The following is a 21,517-nucleotide window of genomic DNA, read 5'->3' as shown; positions in this document are numbered from 1 at the left end:
ACAAATGCCATTATATATAGGCCCTTACATTAGTACAATAATAACTAAAGAGACATGAGTTATAGAGGTGGATAGTCACTACATAATGGATGCACTAAAGGGATAGGAGTTATAGATGTGGATAGTCACCACATAATGGATACATTCATAACACATCCCTAATATTTCCTGCAAGTAATTTTCTACATATTAATGATGTAGAAAGGAATGGTTTTCATACTTTGGAAACAATATTGCGAGAGAAACCTGTGTGAGATGAAAATAAATATTGCATACTTATATCATATATAGAGATGAAGAAGAAACCGTGTCTTCAGTATTTGATTTTGCCGCTCAAACCAAAAAGGATGGAGTATATAACTGACACGTGATACTTAATAACCTAAGAGAAGGACATGTTGATAAAGTTGGTTTTAATTTATTATAATTTATTAACGAAATTACATTTACAATTTAGTTATAGAAACAACTTTAAATAAAGGAGAACACCATCTCGAAATTAAAGTAAAAAAATCTCATAAATATAAAAAAAGATTTAATTAATCTTTAAAAGGAATCTAACTAAAAAGGCAATGATATATCAAAATAATCAAAAGTATTTTTAATTATTTAATTTAATATCTATCTATTATACTAAATGAATTCTCTTAGGCCACATGGGCTATTCTTAGCCAATCATTTTGATGAGGTGGACACCCTCTTAACCCAGAGAATTCCTCTTGGGCGCCAATCTCTTTTCTCTTATTTTTCTTGATTCACGCGGCTTCTCAAACACGCTCTCATAATACGTCCTCTCTCTTCAATCAATCCTTAAACCCTAATTTCAATTTCATACATATCTCTGCCTGTTCCATCGCTATATCTCTCTCTGTTCCATTACAACCTAGATCTCAGTCTAAAGCAACCAGCAAAAGGTATGTTTTCTTCTACTCTTTAAGCTTTAATGTATGTTTAATCACTTTATTATTCATATTTAGGGTTTTTGCTTTCAATCCATTCGTCTTTGGCTTTTTGTTTCAACGATTTGGCGATTCTTCTTTTGATCAACACTATGTAAGGTAATTTTGTCGATTGTTTCTTAATAATCGGTAATCTTGTGTCTTCTATCCATGGAATTTTTTAATGAGTTGTTTTTGGTATGTCTTATATGTGATTTCTATATGTGTTCTACGATTTATCTAATTTGTTTTACGAAAATCCCTATTCTGATATATTCGTTTTGTAAATCTACTGATTCAATTTTTTTAGGGTTTTTATTGTGAAGAGGTTTTGTTGATGAGAATGTTAGATAGTCAAAGCCATGGGATTTCAATCCTTTCTGATCAATGGTGATTTTCAGAAAATCCTAAATCTCAAATCTGGTAATAAGCAGATGGTTATGTGTTTTATAACAGAAATGGTCTTGAAAACTGTTTGGATTGAATTGAATTGAATTAAGTTGAGTTAACTAAGGTTAGGGTTCATGAGAATAGTTTTGAATAGTGTTTGGATTGAATAGAACTGAATTGAATTAAGTAAGGTTAAGGGTTTATGTTGGGTTTTTTTTTATTATTATTATCATCATCATCATCATCATCATCATTATTATTATTATTATTTTGGGTTCAAGGGTTTATGTGTTTTATAGAGTATATGCATAACGCGTTACATATTTATGCAGGATATGATTGAGAATGTGTTGGAAATAAAAGACACCCATGTGAAGGAGGTTATGACGCCACTTGTGGATGTAGTTGCAGTTGATTCGACTGCAACGTTAGTTGATTTCCACCACTTATGGGTAACTCATCAATATTCTAGGTAATTATTGAAAAAAAAAATATTTTAAAGAAAATAGTTCTGATTATGGATTTAATTAAAAAATAATAATTTGATTTGCACTCACAGGGTGCCAATGTTTGAGCAGCGAGTTGATAACATCGTGGGTGTAGCTTACTCAATGGATATGTTAGAACTTATTAAGAAAGTACGATTCTGGTTATTTTTAATTATCATATATTGGTTTTTGTAGTAAAGATTTTTATTTATTTTGAAAATTTGAAGGGAGATATGCTTGAAACTGCAGTTGTGGGAGATATGGCTCACAAGCCTGCATATTTCGTTCCTGGTAATAGTTGACTTTGACTTCGATAGAAGTAACTGTAAGTCATTAACATGACTCTTAAATTAATTATAATTTTTTTCAGATTCAATGTTAATTTGGAATCTTCTAAGGGAATTCCGTATTAGGAAAGTTCACATGGTTGTTGTTCTTAATGAATACAGAGGAACCGTCGGTGTATGTTTATGCCCTTTATGCTCTATTTTGTATATTTTCAGCAAGTTTAAAACAAAGGTTGATTTTGATTTTGACTTTTGCTTTTGTTTTCAATGAGCAGATTGTAACCCTTGAAGATGTTGTTGAGGAAATTGTTGGTGAACTTTTTGATGAGAATGACTCAAAGGTAAGTTTTTAAAGTTTTGATGCAATTAATAATATACGCCTTTAACCCGATAGTTTTGTTTTTCTCTTATACTTTTGGTTCGTTAGTGTTTTTTTTTTTTACAAAAAATAAAATAAAATAAATACGAGGTTACGTTTATTTTTTTTCTTGACATTCTGGTATAAATTCTATTGAAAACGGAGTTGTATTCAAAATAACGGTATGGTGACGAACCTAGCCGCTACCGACCAAACAACATCGGTACCAGTATCAATGTTATCGGAATATATGTTTTTAAGGTTTTCGATCGATGTAAAACACGACTTTATTTTTGTGGTTACATTGTAAAAGTTTTGTGTGATAAAATCACTGTAAATAAACTTTTTTCTTATAGTCGTCGATACCGATCCTTACAAAATTTTAACATCCCGGCTGCAACGTGTGGGTTTCACCTACTAAATACACGGTTGCGGTTAATTTTTTTCTCGACATTCAGATGTAAGTTTTGTTGAAAACAAAGTTGTGTTTGAAATAGTGATATGATGACAAACCGAGTCAGTACCGACCAATAACATCGGTAACAGTATCGGTGTTCTCTGTATTTGTATTTATGGCTTTCGACGACTTTATTTTTTGAGTTGCATCATAAAAATTTTGTGTACTAAAAGTAAAACCATTATAAAGAAACTTTCTTTTTGTAATCATGTAAACCAAGTCATACAAATTTTATCAGTCCCGTCGTTTAAAGATAATATCTCATCATCAATTGTTGTTTCACTTAATGATACTCCTCTGATTCAACTGTAGATACGAATTTGGTATTATTTGTTGTTTTAATACTGAGTAATAACATCAATTTGATTGAGTTCTGATGCCATTTGAGTTCAGCTTTTTGGACACCTATAACACTTGAAGGGGAGATTCTGAAAATCAATTGACAGGGAGATTACCGATTAGATTCGTGAAGCACGACTCTGCTTTGAACCCTAAATTGATCAATTTCTCACACTCTAATCCCTTCTCGGATTCTCGGACATTGACGTTGTTAAGGTTTGTTTTTAACTTATACAATTTGTATTTCTTGAAAATATTGAAACACATGAATGTTAAAGATTTAGGATATGTTGTCGGGTACGAGTGTTCATGCATCGTGCATTGGTGCTTCCATCAACAGAAGATGTTGCAGATTTCAAGTCACAGTTTGATAAGATTAAAGAGGCTCCAGGAAGGGTGATAATGATGACAACACATGCACCTAATGGGTCAAGGTTTGACACTTTGACTTTCATTTCCACGTTTTTGACCCTAATATTGGAGTTGATGAGGTAATTATATTGGAATAATGTTTCCAAACCAATGTGGTAAACATTCAGATCAGGCCCGGTTATTGGGTTGGGCAGCCCAGGCGAATGCCAAGGCCCAAAATTGAAAGGGGCCCAAAATTTGGAATGTTGTATACATATATTTTATTGATGATTGGGGCTTAGGTCATTGGGGTTGGAGTGCAATGGGGCGGGCTAAAAGAGGTGGGATATCTAGAGGCTCTTCACTTTCTTTCTTTGATTATCTGTTTTTAAGTGAAAAATGGTCCAAACGTCTACGGTTAAACCTTTTTTTAAAATCAAAGGACAAAACTAAATAAGATCTTTAACTTCATAAAATACTTAATATATTAAAAATGTGACAACCCTCACAAAACCAGGTATCCGTACGACTTAATTAACTATTAATTGTTGCCTAATTACTGTGCTTAACTGAGATTTCTGATAAACTGCTACTTGATTGTTGATACATGTACATATCTGCATCATACTTTGATTTCCGTCACTACATTATTTACTTACTGAACTCTAGTGACAAACATGATGCACAAAAGCACAGTAGCATTTGAACGGATAACCTATTGAACATGCTGATATAGCCAGCATCAGGCAGACACTGCCTCTAAAGGCCTGAATGAGCCAGAAATATTTTACTACACCCATAGTGTGTGTAGGGATACAAGGGTTGTATAACTGCGTCTCTAGGAATAAGATACAGAGATTGGATGTGCCTAAAACGTACTCTAAGCACAAAACACAGCACTTTTATCAACACACTAGCTTCTAGCTAATTAATAAAGTGCCAAAACATGGGGAAATATTCCTGACACCTTGCAGAATAAATTGTGTCGCTAAAAATATTATTTACAGCGCTTAAAAGATTACTTAAGCACTTTAACGGATTACTGTCCAACCGAACAACCGGACTATACCCGGAACATAAAATGTTGCCAAAAATATTATTAGTCTTTTTCTGAGCCAGTTAGGGTCCCTGATTACCCTAACACCCGCTTTATAACGCGTCACGCAACTAACGGGGTTAATCTCTAAAAGTAACCAACTTAATTTAACTGAGCTCTAACTGAACAATCGAGATCCAACCGGATGTCCTTTCCCCCTAAAGATTTCGGCCAACCAAGGGGACAAGAGGGTACAAGTTTTTGATTATTTTATTTGATTTCGTGGATATCTAGAGAGCTTGAAAAACCGTTGGACGATGGCACAACTTTTGTCTATAAAATCAACACATAACACATTAGAGTCTTCACACACAACTCACCATCTCTACTCTCCCTCTTGCTCTCTCTCTCTCTCGGCCGAAACTACCCACACACACACCACCATTGTCGAGTTTTGATCTTGCCATTCCAAGCTTATACAAGGTGTTCGGGTCACGTATAAGGAAGCTTGAAGCAAGCGGAAGTTGAAGGACCTCGTTCATTTGCTTTTATCCACGCCATTTCCGACTAGATTCTTCCCTAGCCCCGAGCTAGAGGTATAACATTTAAAACTCACTCTTGATCGTATCTAAAGTGGTTAATATGATTTTTAACGGTTAAAAGTCGGAATCATGCGTTTTGAATCCTTAAAGGCTACTAAAACTCGAATATTGTTGGTTAAAAGCTAATAACGCGTGTAAAAGTCGTAGTATTCGAATATGTTGATTATTGAGGCCCGATCTACGATGTGGTGGCTCTTATCATCGTTTAACCCGACTTTGTTAAGATCACGAATCTTGACATAAGCTTGTTTCTATTGGTACAAGGGTTAAAAGGTGAAACTCCACCACACGAGAAACATGAACTTGTGTAAAAGTATTTTGACTTGTAAAATAGTATTTAAAACGAGCCGATCTACGTATGTACAAGTGGTAAATTTGTAGAACCAAGTGTCGAGGAAAATCATGTTTTTAAAAGTTGGATAACATGTTAAAAAATATGATTTTTACAAACTACAAGTGTATAAACACTTGTGAAACGAAAGATCCGACAAAATAACAATTTTTACAAAAGTTGTCGGGAAGTTGTAAAGAATGATTTGTTCCAAAAACGGGGTTTTTACAAGACTAAACTATTTTATACATAGATCCACTAAATATAAGGTGATCTACACTATGACTTTCGGAAAAATTACAAGTTCATGTAATAATGCGATTTTACATACTAGTCTACAAGTTTAATGTATTGAAACTGGTTTGAAGTATCGGAAATTGATTGGTTGATTTAAAGAAATTGTTGAAGTGATTTTGTAAAAGAAAATGATACGCTTGAAAGCGTGGCCACCTCCAGTTACAGGGGAAACTCTGGCGAAATTTTTCTAAAATCTAACACTTAGAATTATTTGCAAGTGTTAAACTATTTTGAGATGTTTTCAAAATATATTTCGCCATGACTTTATTTATTATATAATCGGAGGTGGGATTTTCACAAAAACTAAACGTGATAAATATTTATTCGATAAATATATTTTTCGCCACACTGTTTATGATTATTTTGTGAAAACATATAAATATTATTTTTAGAGTAAAAATAATATTTACAAACTTTGTCGAACCCAAAATAATACCAACGCCCACACGACAAACATATAAGTTACAACGGAAATTATTATTACCACTAAATCGCCAAAACGTAACTTACGCTTTATACGGAAATATTCATAAATGCGTATTTTGTCAACGTATTATTTTGGAAAGTATTATACGAAGAGAAGATATATTATTTTTGAGAAAAATAATTATATTTTAGAATGAGAAATAAAATATATTAAGTGAGACTTAATATTATAAACATGTATTAATTCCCCCATCCTTGGGAAGGAGATTAACTACCAATTATGTACAAGGAACAGTTGTCTAACTGTTTCCCGAAAATTAGACTATAAAGCTAAAGCACGGCCATCCGTCTAATAGAATTAGCACATGTAGGTCGTTGCACAGCTTTCAGACATTTGGAGTGCTTGATTTAGCTACGCACTGACTGTGAGTTCATATCCCCCTTTTCTCTTAACTATTTTCAGTTTTCTAAACTGCGGGGGTGAAATACATGTTACAATGATTATGAATATGTTTATACATGGTATGATTAGCGTAAGGAGGTTTGTTACTTAGATCATGTGAGTGGGTAGGCGGAAACTTGAGGCCATTAATCCTCATAGTAGGACCGAGGGACAGGAGCGGTAGATCTATCTGGGTGTAGCGAGCCCAGCCCCAGGTCCAGCTGAACGGACCTCGGGGTGACTTAGTGCCCGACGCATAAATCCGCTAGGTTTGAGTCATCCCTACTTGCACTTCACACATATCAATGGCCTTGCAAACCATTGGTGATCTCTTTTTCCTTATTTGCTACATACCAGGGTTTTTGATAAATACAAAGGTTTGTTTACTCACTATCGCATGAACTCGCTCAACATCATTGTTGATTTTTCAACTTACATGTATTTCAGGAAACTAACGATCTGGCGCGGTATGGCTTGTTTTCCGCTGCATTAGGCCCGAGGTCATCCAGGGTTCGAGGCTTGTGACTCTTTCCTGGACAAGTCACAGTCCCTGAACCATGTTTACTTTAAGTTTGCATTTGTAATGTTAGACAAGTTTATGGTTGTTGGGTGTTAACCCGTTAAGACAATGTTTAATATTTTTATTATCAATGGATGGTCTTGCATATTTTAATTCATATAGCTTGTTATGATTAAGCTATGGTATTAAGAAGTCACACCAAATTAACCACGCTTCCGCAAAGCCAGGGTGTGACAGCTTGGTATCAGAGCTCTGATCATAGCGAACTAGGATTCCTTCTCGAGTCTAGACTATGATCACTAGGGCTCTCACGAAAACATTTTTACTGCATACCACTTAAGTCCAGATCCAAAACCTTTTTATAAACAAATGTTGAGCATATTTTATTTATTATTTTTAGGCTCAGTCTGGGAGGCTGAGGCTCGGTCTGGGAGACTGAGGCTCGGTCTGGGAGGCCGAGGCTCGATCTAATGGATCGAGGTAGTTGTCTAGTGGGACTAGGGAGTCAGTCTGGGAGGCTGGGAGAATTTGCTAGTGGGACTAGGGAGTCAGTCTGGGAGGCTGGGAGAATTTGCTAGTGGGACTAGGGAGTCAGTCTGGGAGGCTGGGAGAGTTTGCTAGTGGGACTAGGGAGTCAATCTGGGAGGCTGGGAAAGTTGGCTAGTGGGACTAGGAAGGACAGTCTGGGAGGCTGGGAGGCTAGTGGGACTAGGAGGATTATGTGATTATTACTTGGTAACTTGTGTGATTACCTGATTTGCTGATTTTTGTGTATGCTTGTGTTTATGTTACATACCCATGGACTCACCAGCCACGGGTGATTCAGATACCACCGGACCTTTACCCATAGTATCGGACGACATTGTGTCTTCAGAGCACGAGGTGCATACCTCCGACTTCACCAGCACCGATGACGATGACTCCTTGCCCTTCGCTCTACCCGAGGGTGCTTATGAGCCTATTGATGGCGATCCTGCTGAGTATCTTCCCTTGGTAGCGATTCCAGCTCCCATACCCCTTGCTTCTTATCCAGCATACGACTTGCTACCCGACGCCGAGGCAGACGGCGACATTGATCTATTTGAGGACGAGCCTTACGAGGATGAGATTCCTGATGCAGCCCCTCTTCCCGCTGGCGATCTTTTGATGATTGCTGGTGCTCCAGTTGAGGACTCGCCCGCCCATTCGCCAGTCCCAGACTCCTTTGAGTCTGTGGCATCTGTACCGTCTCACGAGGTGAGTACGCAGCATTTTATACATGACTCGGACCCCGATCAGGCATCTTCTGCCGCACCCATCCCGAGCTTTGTGTTCGAGCACGACGACATTGAGGATTCTGATCCCGTTTTTCCTCCAGGATTTGATCCTGACCGCGATATTGAGTATATTCCTATGGACCAGCATATGGAGGACCCTGTTGATCCCGTTGATCCTGTTGATCCCTTTGATCCAGAGTTTGATTTTGACATGGCTTTTGGTGACCCAGAGCCTGCCTTGGCCCCAGAGCAGGCAGCTGCTCTCGACCCTGTGCATGAGCATGACTTGGTACATGCTGACGTTCCTGTTGAGCCCGTTTTGGCTGACCCACCTGTTGGTGATGTTCCTTTGATAGCTGATGATCCTGTTGTTGATCCACCTTTTGTTGATCCCCCTTTGATTGCTGATATCCCTGTTGACCACCCAGTTGAGCATGTCGCACCCATTGATCCTGTCATTGCTCCGTTTGATCCTGTACCCCTCGAGCCTGAGCACGCTCTGTTTGCAGAGCATATGGATCCACCCGACGAGGAGGCTCAGCACGGTTGGATACCTGCTGACGAGGATGTTCCACCGTTTCCCCCACATCACACTGATGCACATCATACTGATTTTTCATTTCAGATCCCACCGTTTGTACCTCCAGCGGGGCCTGGAGAGGGCTCTTCAGCCCACCCTTTTGGGCACATACCGATGCCTATGCCTTTCATGCCCCAGATGACACCTGTTCCATCTTCTGTTCATGTAGCACCATTCGATCCCACCAGCACGCCACTGCTTTGGTCATCTTCCTCTCCGATGCCACCCACTGATCCATATCATCCATTCCATATGGGACATACCATAGAGGACGTCTTGATGTCCTTTGTCCATCAGCATGAGTCCCATACACAGCGACTCCAGGAGCTCGAGAGGGCTCAGCTATCACTAGGTCCATATCATGGTCAGACATCTTCATCTTTTCAGCCTTTTCGATCATTACCCCCGGACTTTGCTGCCCGACTTTCGACTTTGGAGCAGCAGATCGCTTCTGTTATTCGCACTCAGCAGGCGATGGAGGAGGATTGGCTTCATCTACGCCGCTTACTTTACACTCACTTTCCCCCTCCTCCACCCCCATCCGCATAGAGCTCATCGGTGCCATAGTGGTAGACGATGGTGAGACGACAGCGATTGTGACTGCACAGCCTTTTGGAGACCATCTGATGATTTCTGACTTTTGTTGATACCTATTTGATGTACCTGATGTATGTGATACTGACATGATATAGTTTTGTACAGGGGTGATGTAGCCCCTATTTGGTTGATGGTTGTATGACACACTTACTACACTTTATGGTCTCGATATATGTAGCAATCGCGGTATTCTCACCATATCTGATGCACTTGATTTCTTATTTATATTTTTGTGACATGGGATGTTGGGACATGGGATGTTGTGTATATGATACTTGTGACATGGGATGTTGGGACATGGGATGTTGTGTATAATGATGGTAACATGGGATGTCGTGTGTGATATATTGATAACATGAGACGTTATGTGCTATTATTATTACTATATACGTACGCTTTATTATGGCCTGACCAACGTACACATCTTTAGAAGATGGCGCCAAGACGACAACCTCAGCCAATGCCTACTACTCAGGACGAACTACAGCAAGTCATTGCTGCTGCTATTGCTCAATATGCTGCCTCTCAGGGAGGAATGAGTGGAAGCAACTCTGGCAACACGGGCAACAACAACAATCCACCGCATGGGTGTACCTACAAACAATTCTTGGACTGCAAGCCCATAAACTTCGATGGCACAGGTGGTGCTGTTGCTTTCGTCCGCTGGGCTGAGAAAACCGAGTCCGTACTTCGCATGAGCAAATGCGCGCTAGATCAACAAGTCACTTACATCTCAGGGCTATTTGTGGATGGAGCCCTATCCTGGTGGAATCTACAGGTCCAGACCCTTGGCGAAGCTGCAGCTTACGCACTGACGTGGACTGAGTTGAAAGAACTTATGCGCAAGAAGTACTGTTCTCGCGCTGAAATCCAGAGGTTAGAGACCGAATTCTGGCACCTGAAGATGGAAGGTCCCAAGATAGCTGAGTATGTTCAGAGGTTCCACGATTTGTCGCACGTGGTACCATACATGGTTACACCGGAGTTCAAGAGAATTGAACGCTTCATTTGGGGATTGGCTCCTCAAATAATCAGCATGGTGACTTCTTCCAAACCAGCAACAATCACTGAAGCCATTGATTTGAGTGTGGCTCTCACCGAAGAGGCAATTCGGTTGAACAAGTTCGATGAAGTCGAGCCGAAGAAGAAAGAGACTCATGTGGAGTCTTCAGGTGGAAACAAGCGAAAGTTTTTGAATTACAAGCAGGGCACCGGGATGGTGGTTAAGAAAGGGGAATCGAATGCGCCAGCTCAAGATACAGCTGGTAGTAAAAAGAAAGGGAAGGGATACATGGGTGCACAACCCAAGTGCAACTCATGCCAACGACATCACTCTGGTCGTTGCAGCCTAAGAGTTTGTGAATCATGTGGGAAGGTTGGTCATACGAAGGATTTTTGTTGGGCTAGTGCTGGCCGGGGAGGCCAGGGAGGATCTGGGAATAGGAATAACCGTGGTGGTAATGGGAACCGCCCACAAGGAAACCTGGGAGGTGATGGGAACCGTGTCAACAATGCTAACCAAGCAGGCGCCATGAATCGGAACCAGGGAAACCATCAAGCTGGAAACAATGGTGGAAACGGGCAGAGGCCCGGATGTTTCAATTGTGGAGATCAAGGGCATTACAAGAGGAATTGCCCAGAATTAAACCAGGCACGCGGAAGAGTTTTTAACATGGAAGCCAGGGAAGCGCGCCAGGATCCCAATGTTGTCACTGGTACGTTCCCTGTAAACCATCGCTATGCATCCGTTTTGTTTGATACTGGTGCCGATTATAGCTTCGTATCGCTAGAATTTAGAAACATGCTTGGTTTAGCCGCTAGTAAGTTAGATATTCCATACTCGATCGAATTAGCGAATGGGAAGTCAGTAGAAGCAAACGAGGTGATTCGAGGTTGCGTAATCGAGCTGGGAGAGCGTGAGTTTGCTCTCGATCTACTACCAGTCCAGTTAGGAAGCTTCGACGTGGTAGTAGGGATGGATTGGTTATCGAGTAACAAGGCAGAGGTAGTTTGTCACGAGAAGATTATTCGCATCCCGACCGATGATGGTGAGACCATTGTTGTTCATGGGGAGAAGCGTGAGACGCCGTTAAGGATGATTAGCTGCCTGAAAGCGAGAAAGTGTTTGCAGACAGGATGTGTTGCTTTTCTAGCACACATTGTGGATAAAAAGGCTGCTGAGCCGAAGATCGAAGACATCCCTGTCGTGAGGGAATACCCAGAAGTCTTTCCAGAAGACTTGCCTGGATTGCCGCCTCAGAGACAAGTAGAGTTCCACATTGACTTAGTTCCAGGCGCCGCGCCTGTGGCTAAGGCACCTTACAGACTTGCTCCGTCTGAGATGCAAGAACTGTCGACACAACTTCAAGAGTTGTTAGACAAGGGTTTTATCCGACCAAGCTTCTCGCCTTGGGGAGCTCCAGTCTTGTTTGTAAAGAAGAAGGACGGTAGTTTCCGTATGTGTATCGACTACAGAGAGTTGAACAAGCTGACGATCAAGAATAGGTATCCCTTGCCAAGGATCGATGATCTGTTTGACCAACTTCAAGGTTCAAGCTTCTATTCAAAGATCGATCTTCGATCTGGGTACCATCAGCTACGGATACAGGAGGAGAGTATCCCGAAGACAGCCTTCAGAACTCGATATGGACACTACGAGTTCCTCGTTATGTCGTTTGGGTTGACAAACGCACCTGCAGTGTTCATGGATTTGATGAACCGAGTTTGTAAGCCATACCTGGATAAGTTCGTGATTGTATTCATCGATGACATCTTGATTTATTCGAAGACAAAGGCTGAGCACGAGCAGCATCTTAGAGCCATTCTGGAGCTGCTAAAGAAGGAACAGTTGTACGCCAAATTCTCTAAGTGTGAGTTTTGGCTAAGAGAAGTGCAATTCCTTGGACACGTGGTGAATGGAGATGGAATTCATGTGGACCCAACCAAGATCGAGGCGATCAAAGATTGGGAAACGCCAAAGACGCCAACTGAGATTCGGCAATTCTTGGGTTTGGCTGGCTATTATCGAAGGTTCATCGAGAACTTTTCAAAGATCGCTCAACCGTTGACACTCCTCACGCAGAAAGATAAGAAGTTTGATTGGGGAATCAAACAGGACGAAGCATTTCAGATATTGAAAGATAAGCTTTGCAACGCGCCAATCTTAGCTCTACCAGAAGGCACTGACGATTTCGTGGTATACTGCGACGCATCGCGTCAAGGATTGGGTTGTGTGTTGATGCAACGTCAGAAGGTTATCGCCTACGCATCACGCCAACTGAAAGTGCACGAAAAGAACTATACCACGTATGATTTGGAGCTAGGCGCAGTGGTTTTTGCCTTAAAGATCTGGAGACACTACCTTTACGGTACAAAGTGCACGATTTTAACAGATCACAAGAGCCTCCAGCATATATTCAATCAGAAGGAGTTGAATATGAGGCAAAGGCGATGGGTCGAGTTGTTGAACGATTACGACTGCGAGATCAAGTATCATCCAGGGAAGGCGAATGTGGTCGCTGATGCCCTAAGTCGTAAAGAGAGAATCAAGCCCATAAGGGTTAGGGCTATGGAAATGATAATTCAAACCGACCTTTCCTCGCGCGTTCGTGCAGCACAGAAGGAAGCTCTCAAGGAGGGAAACCTTGAGGAAGAATATCTCCGTGGGATGGAGAAGATTTTGGTGCCAAACAGGGAAGGAACGTTGTGTTTTGAGAAAAGGATTTGGGTTCCTCTGTTTGGTGGTTTAAGAGAGGTTATCTTTGATGAAGCTCACAAGTCGCGGTACTCTATCCACCCTGGAGCGGATAAGATGTACCAGGATCTTAAAGATTATTACTGGTGGCCTAGGATGAAGGGCGATGTTGCTATTTACGTGAACAAATGTTTAACTTGCGCCAAAGTTAAGGCGGAATACCAGAAGCCTTCGGGACTTCTGCAGCAACCAAAAATTCCCCAGTGGAAGTGGGAAGAAATCTCCATGGATTTTATTACGAAGTTGCCAAGAACGCCAAAAGGCCATGACACTATCTGGGTGATAGTGGATCGCTTAACAAAGTCAGCACACTTCTTGCCTATCCGCGAGAAGGATCATACAAGCAAATTGGCTGAAATCTACATGAGAGAGATTGTTACACGCCATGGAGTACCTCTCTCGATTATTTCTGATAGAGACGGGAGGTTCGTATCGAGGATATGGCAATCCTTCCAGGAAGCTTTTGGCTCAAAGCTGAATATGAGCACAGCTTTTCACCCGCAGACCGACGGTCAAAGCGAGCGGACGATTCAGACGTTGGAGGACATGCTGAGAGCATGTGTGATGGATTTAGGCGGTAGCTGGGATAAGCATTTACCCCTGGTTGAATTTTCATACAACAACAGCTACCACACCAGTATTGGTGCCGCGCCATTCGAAGCGTTATATGGGCGCAAGTGCAGGTCACCGCTCTGTTGGTCTGACGCAGGTGATAGACAATTGGTAGGTCCCGATGTAGTTCAGGAAACTATAGATAAGATCGCGCAAATCCGAGATCGCATTAGTGCGGCTCGTGACCGTCAGAAGACCTACGCAGACCTGAAAAGGAAACCTCAGGAGTTTGAGGTTGGGGATATGGTTTTGTTGAAGGTATCACCCTGGAAGGGTGTGGCACGATTTGGGAAACGTGGGAAGTTGAATCCGCGCTACATTGGTCCTTTCAAGGTTTTGGAAAGAATTGGGGCCGTAGCATACAAGTTGGATCTACCTGCCGAACTGAATAATGTTCACGATACATTTCATGTATCCAATCTGAAGAGAAGTCCAACTCAAGTTAACGTTGCCATTCCTACCGACGAAATTCATATTGATGACACACTCCACTTCGTTGAAGAACCTGTCGAGGTCACGGATTGGAAAGTGAACAAGACCCGCCGGAGCAGTGTCAAGCTCGTCAAAGTTCGTTGGAATGCTAGACATGGTCCTGAGTTCACCTGGGAGCGTGAAGACCGAATGATGGAGAAATACCCCCACTTATTTCCTGAGAACCCTGCTTCTACAAGCAGAATTTAAAATTTCGGGACGAAATTTATTTAACGGGGGGAGAATGTGACAACCCTCACAAAACCAGGTATCCGTACGACTTAATTAACTATTAATTGTTGCCTAATTACTGTGCTTAACTGAGATTTCTGATAAACTGCTACTTGATTGTTGATACATGTACATATCTGCATCATACTTTGATTTCCGTCACTACATTATTTACTTACTGAACTCTAGTGACAAACATGATGCACAAAAGCACAGTAGCATTTGAACGGATAACCTATTGAACATGCTGATATAGCCAGCATCAGGCAGACACTGCCTCTAAAGGCCTGAATGAGCCAGAAATATTTTACTACACCCATAGTGTGTGTAGGGATACAAGGGTTGTATAACTGCGTCTCTAGGAATAAGATACAGAGATTGGATGTGCCTAAAACGTACTCTAAGCACAAAACACAACACTTTTATCAACACACTAGCTTCTAGCTAATTAATAAAGTGCCAAAACATGGGGAAATATTGCTGACACCTTGCAGAATACATTGTGTCGCTAAAAATATTATTTACAGCGCTTAAAAGATTACTTAAGCACTTTAACGGATTACTGTCCAACCGAACAACCGGACTATACCCGGAACATAAAATGTTGCCAAAAATATTATTAGTCTTTTTCTGAGCCAGTTAGGGTCCCTGATTACCCTAACACCCGCTTTATAACGCGTCACGCAACTAACGGGGTTAATCTCTAAAAGTAACCAACTTAATTTAACTGAGCTCTAACTGAACAATCGAGATCCAACCGGATGTCCTTTCCCCCTAAAGATTTCGGCCAACCAAGGGGACAAGAGGGTACAAGTTTTTGATTAATTTATTTGATTTCGTGGATATCTAGAGAGCTTGAAAAACCGTTGGACGATGGCACAACTTTTGTCTATAAAATCAACACATAACACATTAGAGTCTTCACACACAACTCACCATCTCTACTCTCCCTCTTGCTCTCTCTCTCTCGGCCGAAACTACCCACACACACACCACCATTGTCGAGTTTTGATCTTGCCATTCCAAGCTTATACAAGGTGTTCGGGTCACGTATAAGGAAGCTTGAAGCAAGCGGAAGTTGAAGGACCTCGTTCATTTGCTTTTATCCACGCCATTTCCGACTAGATTCTTCCCTAGCCCCGAGCTAGAGGTATAACATTTAAAACTCACTCTTGATCGTATCTAAAGTGGTTAATATGATTTTTAACGGTTAAAAGTCGGAATCATGCGTTTTGAATCCTTAAAGGCTACTAAAACTCGAATATTGTTGGTTAAAAGCTAATAACGCGTGTAAAAGTCGTAGTATTCGAATATGTTGATTATTGAGGCCCGATCTACGATGTGGTGGCTCTTATCATCGTTTAACCCGACTTTGTTAAGATCACGAATCTTGACATAAGCTTGTTTCTATTGGTACAAGGGTTAAAAGGTGAAACTCCACCACACGAGAAACATGAACTTGTGTAAAAGTATTTTGACTTGTAAAATAGTATTTAAAACGAGCCGATCTACGTATGTACAAGTGGTAAATTTGTAGAACCAAGTGTCGAGGAAAATCATGTTTTTAAAAGTTGGATAACATGTTAATGAATATGATTTTTACAAACTACAAGTGTATAAACACTTGTGAAACGAAAGATCCGACAAAATAACAATTTTTACAAAAGTTGTCGGGAAGTTGTAAAGAATGATTTGTTCCAAAAACGGGGTTTTTACAAGACTAAACTATTTTATACATAGATCCACTAAATATAAGGTGATCTACACTATGACTTTCGGAAAAATTACAAGTTCATGTAATAATGCGATTTTACATACTAGTCTACAAGTTTAATGTATTGAAACTGGTTTGAAGTATCGGAAATTGATTGGTTGATTTAAAGAAATTGTTGAAGTGATTTTGTAAAAGAAAATGATACGCTTGAAAGCGTGGCCACCTCCAGTTACAGGTGAAACTCTGGCGAAATTTTTCTAAAATCTAACACTTAGAATTATTTGCAAGTGTTAAACTATTTTGAGATGTTTTCAAAATATATTTCGCCATGACTTTATTTATTAAATAATCGGAGGTGGGATTTTCACAAAAACTAAACGTGATAAATATTTATTCGATAAATATATTTTTCACCACACTGTTTATGATTATTTTGTGAAAACATATAAATATTATTTTTAGAGTAAAAATAATATTTACAAACTTTGTCGAACCCAAAATAATACCAACGCCCACACGACAAACATATAAGTTACAACGGAAATTATTATTACCACTAAATCGCCAAAACGTAACTTACGCTTTATACGGAAATATTCATAAATGCGTATTTTGTCAACGTATTATTTTGGAAAGTATTATACGAAGAGAAGATATATTATTTTTGAGAAAAATAATTATATTTTAGAATGAGAAATAAAATATATTAAGTGAGACTTAATATTATAAACATGTATTAATTCCCCCATCCTTGGGAAGGAGATTAACTACCAATTATGTACAAGGAACAGTTGTCTAACTGTTTCCCGAAAATTAGACTATAAAGCTAAAGCACGGCCATCCGTCTAATAGAATTAGCACATGTAGGTCGTTGCACAGCTTTCGGACATTTGGAGTGCTTGATTTAGCTACGCACTGACTGTGAGTTCATATCCCCCTTTTCTCTTAACTATTTTCAGTTTTCTAAACTGCGGGGGTGAAATACATGTTACAATGATTATGAATATGTTTATACATGGTATGATTAGCGTAAGGAGGTTTGTTACTTAGATCATGTGAGTGGGTAGGCGGAAACTTGAGGCCATTAATCCTCATAGTAGGACCGAGGGACAGGAGCGGTAGATCTATCTGGGTGTAGCGAGCCCAGCCCCAGGTCCAGCTGAACGGACCTCGGGGTGACTTAGTGCCCGACGCATAAATCCGCTAGGTTTGAGTCATCCCTACTTGCACTTCACACATATCAATGGCCTTGCAAACCATTGGTGATCTCTTTTTCCTTATTTGCTACATACTAGGGTTTTTGATAAATACAAAGGTTTGTTTACTCACTATCGCATGAACTCGTTCAACATCATTGTTGATTTTTCAACTTACATGTATTTCAGGAAACTAACGATCTGGCGCGGTATGCCTTGTTTTCCGCTGCATTAGGCCCGAGGTCATCCAGGGTTCGAGGCTTGTGACTCTTTCCTGGACAAGTCACAGTCCCTGAACCATGTTTACTTTAAGTTTGCATTTGTAATGTTAGACAAGTTTATGGTTGTTGGGTGTTAACCCGTTAAGACAATGTTTAATATTTTTATTATCAATGGATGGTCTTGCATATTTTAATTCATATAGCTTGTTATGATTAAGCTATGGTATTAAGAAGTCACACCAAATTAACCACGCTTCCGCAAAGCCAGGGTGTGACAAAAAAGGAGCGCCTATTTTAATATTTTCTAACATAAAATAAATCATCCCACTATATTCAATAGTTTGTTAATTCAATAGTTTAATAAATTTTGATTATTAAATATTCAAACAAAGTAATTTTATCTTATCAATATTCTTCAGTTAATATTTGAAAACAAACAAGTATTAGTGGAGCTAGACTTTATATGAAACGATAACAATGTCATCATAAAGCTTGAAAAGGCGGCCATCGAATGATCAAAGTCAGTTGACTTTGCTGTTTTTGGAAAGTACATTATATTGGAGAAAAGAGAATGATAATGAGAACATTGACACAGCTATATGATTGGTCCGGGATCAAATGATTATGGCTAGGGTTTGAATATGAGCATTGCAACAATTAATAACAAACAAGACACAATTAGCATACGAACTGCAAAGTCAACTTAAAGAAAGTCAACGTACTTTGGGAGAAGCTACTGCAGTTGCTGATTTAATCACAGGTTAGTAGGTGCCTATAATTGCAAGGATGAACTTTAGTTATCTTAATCATATTAGATTATTTATGTTCTGATCATCACTGTGTACAGAATTTGATTATAGACCTATTCTAGAGGCAACTTTGTCTTCGTATACTGGTTGCACCGATTGCAAGGTGGACGTGGCGTAATTTTGCTTATTGTGTTTACACCTGTGATATCATTATTTCATCTTTGGTTCTATTTTTTATGTGCCTCATGGATTTTTTTAGTGCTTACGATAATACAATTATGCTTTCGGGAATAATTGGTGAGTTAGTAGAGCACAAGCGGAATATGAAAATTTCAAAATTATGGTGACTGGGCATTCAATGGGCGGGGCTATGGCAGCTTTTTGTGGGTTGGATCTTGCGGTAACTAAGATCATTCCATCTCCTCACTTTACTTTACTATACTTGCTTTGTTTTTTGCTGATGTAGAATTATGGTTTACTACATTACAGTTAATAAGTCAACAAGATAAATGTTACTTCATTATAGTTTATTAATGTTTTAGTTTCTACATCCATATTTAGTGATGCTTGGATATGCATATTGAAACTAATGCAATAGAATAAAATTTGTTGGATATTTGTAGACTACTGTTCAAAATAGGGTTACAAGAGTTTTGTATTTATAGACTACAAAACCAATTAACCAATTAACCAAGAAACTAAATAAATCAAATTAGGGTAACAAGAGTTTTGTATTTATAGAATAAAAATCTTTGTAGACTACTGTTTAAAATAGGGTTACAAGAGTTTTGTATTTATAGAATAAAAATCTTTGTAGACTACTGTTCAAAATAGGGTTACAAGAGTTTTGTATTTATAGACTACAAAACCAATTAACCAAGAAACTAAATAAATCAAATTAGGGTAACAAACAATCAAGGTTTCTAATATAATGATACTATAGGTGGCAGTATTGACCCATTCTAAGAACTGGTTGATTTGGGCAAAAAATAAGTTATATATGGTCATATGGGTCAAACTGAGTCACCTCAAATTAGTAAACGATTCAATTTGTATCATTTCAAATTAGTTAATAGGGTGCCTCAAATTAGTCAATGGGTCAAAACAAACAAGTGTTATAAATTTAAAGATGATGCAAATTCGTCGCCACCACTACTTCGCTCACCACCGTCACAAATTACGTGAGAGTTTTTTTGCAGATTCTAGAGAAGGTCTAGAGTTTAAACCCTTACAGATCCCCAAAAGTACCTGATGCCAGTTTAATTTCAAATTGAATAGTAAAGAAATATTGTTTATTTGTTTTTATAGAAAGATTAATTCGGAATACTTAAGGTTTTGTTAGCTAAAGTGACTAATCAGTACTTATTTATATATTGTTGAAGTTTATGAAGTTTAGAATATGATCGTGGCTTAAAAGTGTTAGGGAATAATGCTGCTACAAGTGATGGTTTCAGCAATGGCACATTCTTCAGGGTTGTTCTATTAGTTCATAGGGAAAAGGTACTACGTGTAATATGGATTTGTCCACTTATAACTGTTTTCTTGGATATTTGTCGGTTATTTTCTTTCCATGGCAAAATATGTGGAAAGAGCAAGGAAATGCTTAGCACTGAGTTTAATGCACTGGTTAGTTTATCTTTTGTGTTGTATCTTATATAAAAAATTATATTATTCAACAACTCATTAGTCATATTGTTAATTTTATAACAAATAGTAGATCCAGTACAATAGGCAAGTCGTATGGTATCTATTTCTTCTTGATTGAAGATTAACGATTGAATAGAGGGGCTCTTTGCATAATATATAATCCCACATTTAAAATTACGGAAAAAAATCAAATTTTCATCGTGGTTTACTAATTTCATTAGTAATTGTACTTTATTTCTTTCAAAGGATTTGTGTACTAATAGAAGGAGGAACCTAATTGATTTGTATAATTACAGAATTTGGGGTAATGTCACAACATGTTTTATTTTAGTGTTTGTTTGTTTTTTTTTTCTTTTTTTTTTTTGCAGTAGGTTTGTTTCCATTTGTTCATGAGATTTCAATTGAAGAGGAGATCTGACATGTACCCAAAAGAGGTATGTGGCCAAAGGTTCGTGTCCATTTTGAGACCATCATCGTAGAGAGAGAAAGGGAGAAGAGAGCCACCATTGTTCTCCACTGCACCATGCCAATCGTCATCTAACGCTTTATACAAATCCATGTACCTCGGCTTCTCAAACCCTAATCTGTGGCGAAGGAGGTAGGTGGCCGTTCAACCGATGGTAGGTGGCCACACAACGACGGTGGTGAAACCAAGAACGACATCGAATATGAGGTTGATAATAACTATGAAGACAAACTGTTTAGTACTGTAACAGCATAAGGGTTGATGATTTGGAGCACCAATAGCTAAATCGTAACCCTAATATTTTTAACCCCAATTTTATTTTTGTTTTTGAAATAATACATGGCAGACTCGCAGCGGAATGAAAGGATGTAGGTTAGAGACTTAATAGTCGAACCACACAGACACAATTGTGTATTTATTGCTAAAGGCAGGAAGATGCTCTTTGCACCAAGAACATGGGCCATGGAGAGGCTGTGTATAACCAGAAGAAGATCTGATCTCTGTGCAGGTACATGTCACACCCCGATTTCCACGTGTCTCACCGGTGGGCCCGGTGGGGGATTACCGTGACGATGTTGGCAACAATATAGTCAAACCACACAATTATATAATGCACAGCGGAAGCTTAAAGATAATTAAATATATTTCAACCTCTGTTTGTAATATCAAATGTATTACAGAAGTTGAATGTATCCACAGCGGATCGTAAATAAACATAAAGTATTGTTCCATCAGATACTGCAATCAAGCTCGCGAGACTC

At 39.2% G+C, this 21,517-nt stretch overlaps 1 protein-coding gene and 1 long non-coding RNA gene across 2 annotated transcripts; both read left to right on the top strand.

Moving 5' to 3' along the window:
• The first annotated feature begins 1,894 nt into the window (after positions 1-1,894).
• Positions 1,895-18,821, top strand: LOC118483963 (putative DUF21 domain-containing protein At3g13070, chloroplastic). The gene is made up of 6 exons (XM_035979783.1): positions 1,895-1,966; positions 2,044-2,107; positions 2,187-2,278; positions 2,379-2,444; positions 18,567-18,654; positions 18,742-18,821. Exons 1-6 carry the CDS (start codon positions 1,895-1,897, stop codon positions 18,819-18,821), a joined length of 462 nt encoding a protein of 153 aa, XP_035835676.1.
• A 121-nt stretch (positions 18,822-18,942) lies between these two features.
• On the top strand, positions 18,943-20,769 carry LOC118483873. Its single transcript, XR_004871995.1, has 3 exons — positions 18,943-19,043; positions 20,061-20,269; positions 20,659-20,769. It is a non-coding gene; the product is annotated as an uncharacterized LOC118483873 (long non-coding RNA).
• Positions 20,770-21,517: the final 748 nt, after the last annotated feature.

Source organism: Helianthus annuus, chromosome 11 (assembly GCF_002127325.2).
Source record: "Helianthus annuus cultivar XRQ/B chromosome 11, HanXRQr2.0-SUNRISE, whole genome shotgun sequence".
Classification (NCBI taxonomy): Eukaryota; Viridiplantae; Streptophyta; class Magnoliopsida; order Asterales; family Asteraceae; genus Helianthus; species Helianthus annuus.
The sequence above is the reverse complement of the archived record's forward strand: the minus strand, read 5'-3'. Positions and strand labels throughout refer to the sequence as shown.

What these genes read in the sequence shown, in the direction of transcription:
- LOC118483963 (XM_035979783.1), top strand. Translation starts at nt 1,895, where the DNA reads ATGTTTGAGCAGCGAGTTGATAACATCGTGGGTGTAGCTTACTCAATG. An exon ending in GCCTGCATATTTCGTTCCTG is followed by an intron (nt 2,108 to 2,186) that starts GTAATAGTTGAC and finishes AATTTTTTTCAG; the next exon opens with ATTCAATGTTAATTTGGAAT. An exon ending in AATACAGAGGAACCGTCGGT is followed by an intron (nt 2,279 to 2,378) that starts GTATGTTTATGC and finishes TTCAATGAGCAG; the next exon opens with ATTGTAACCCTTGAAGATGT.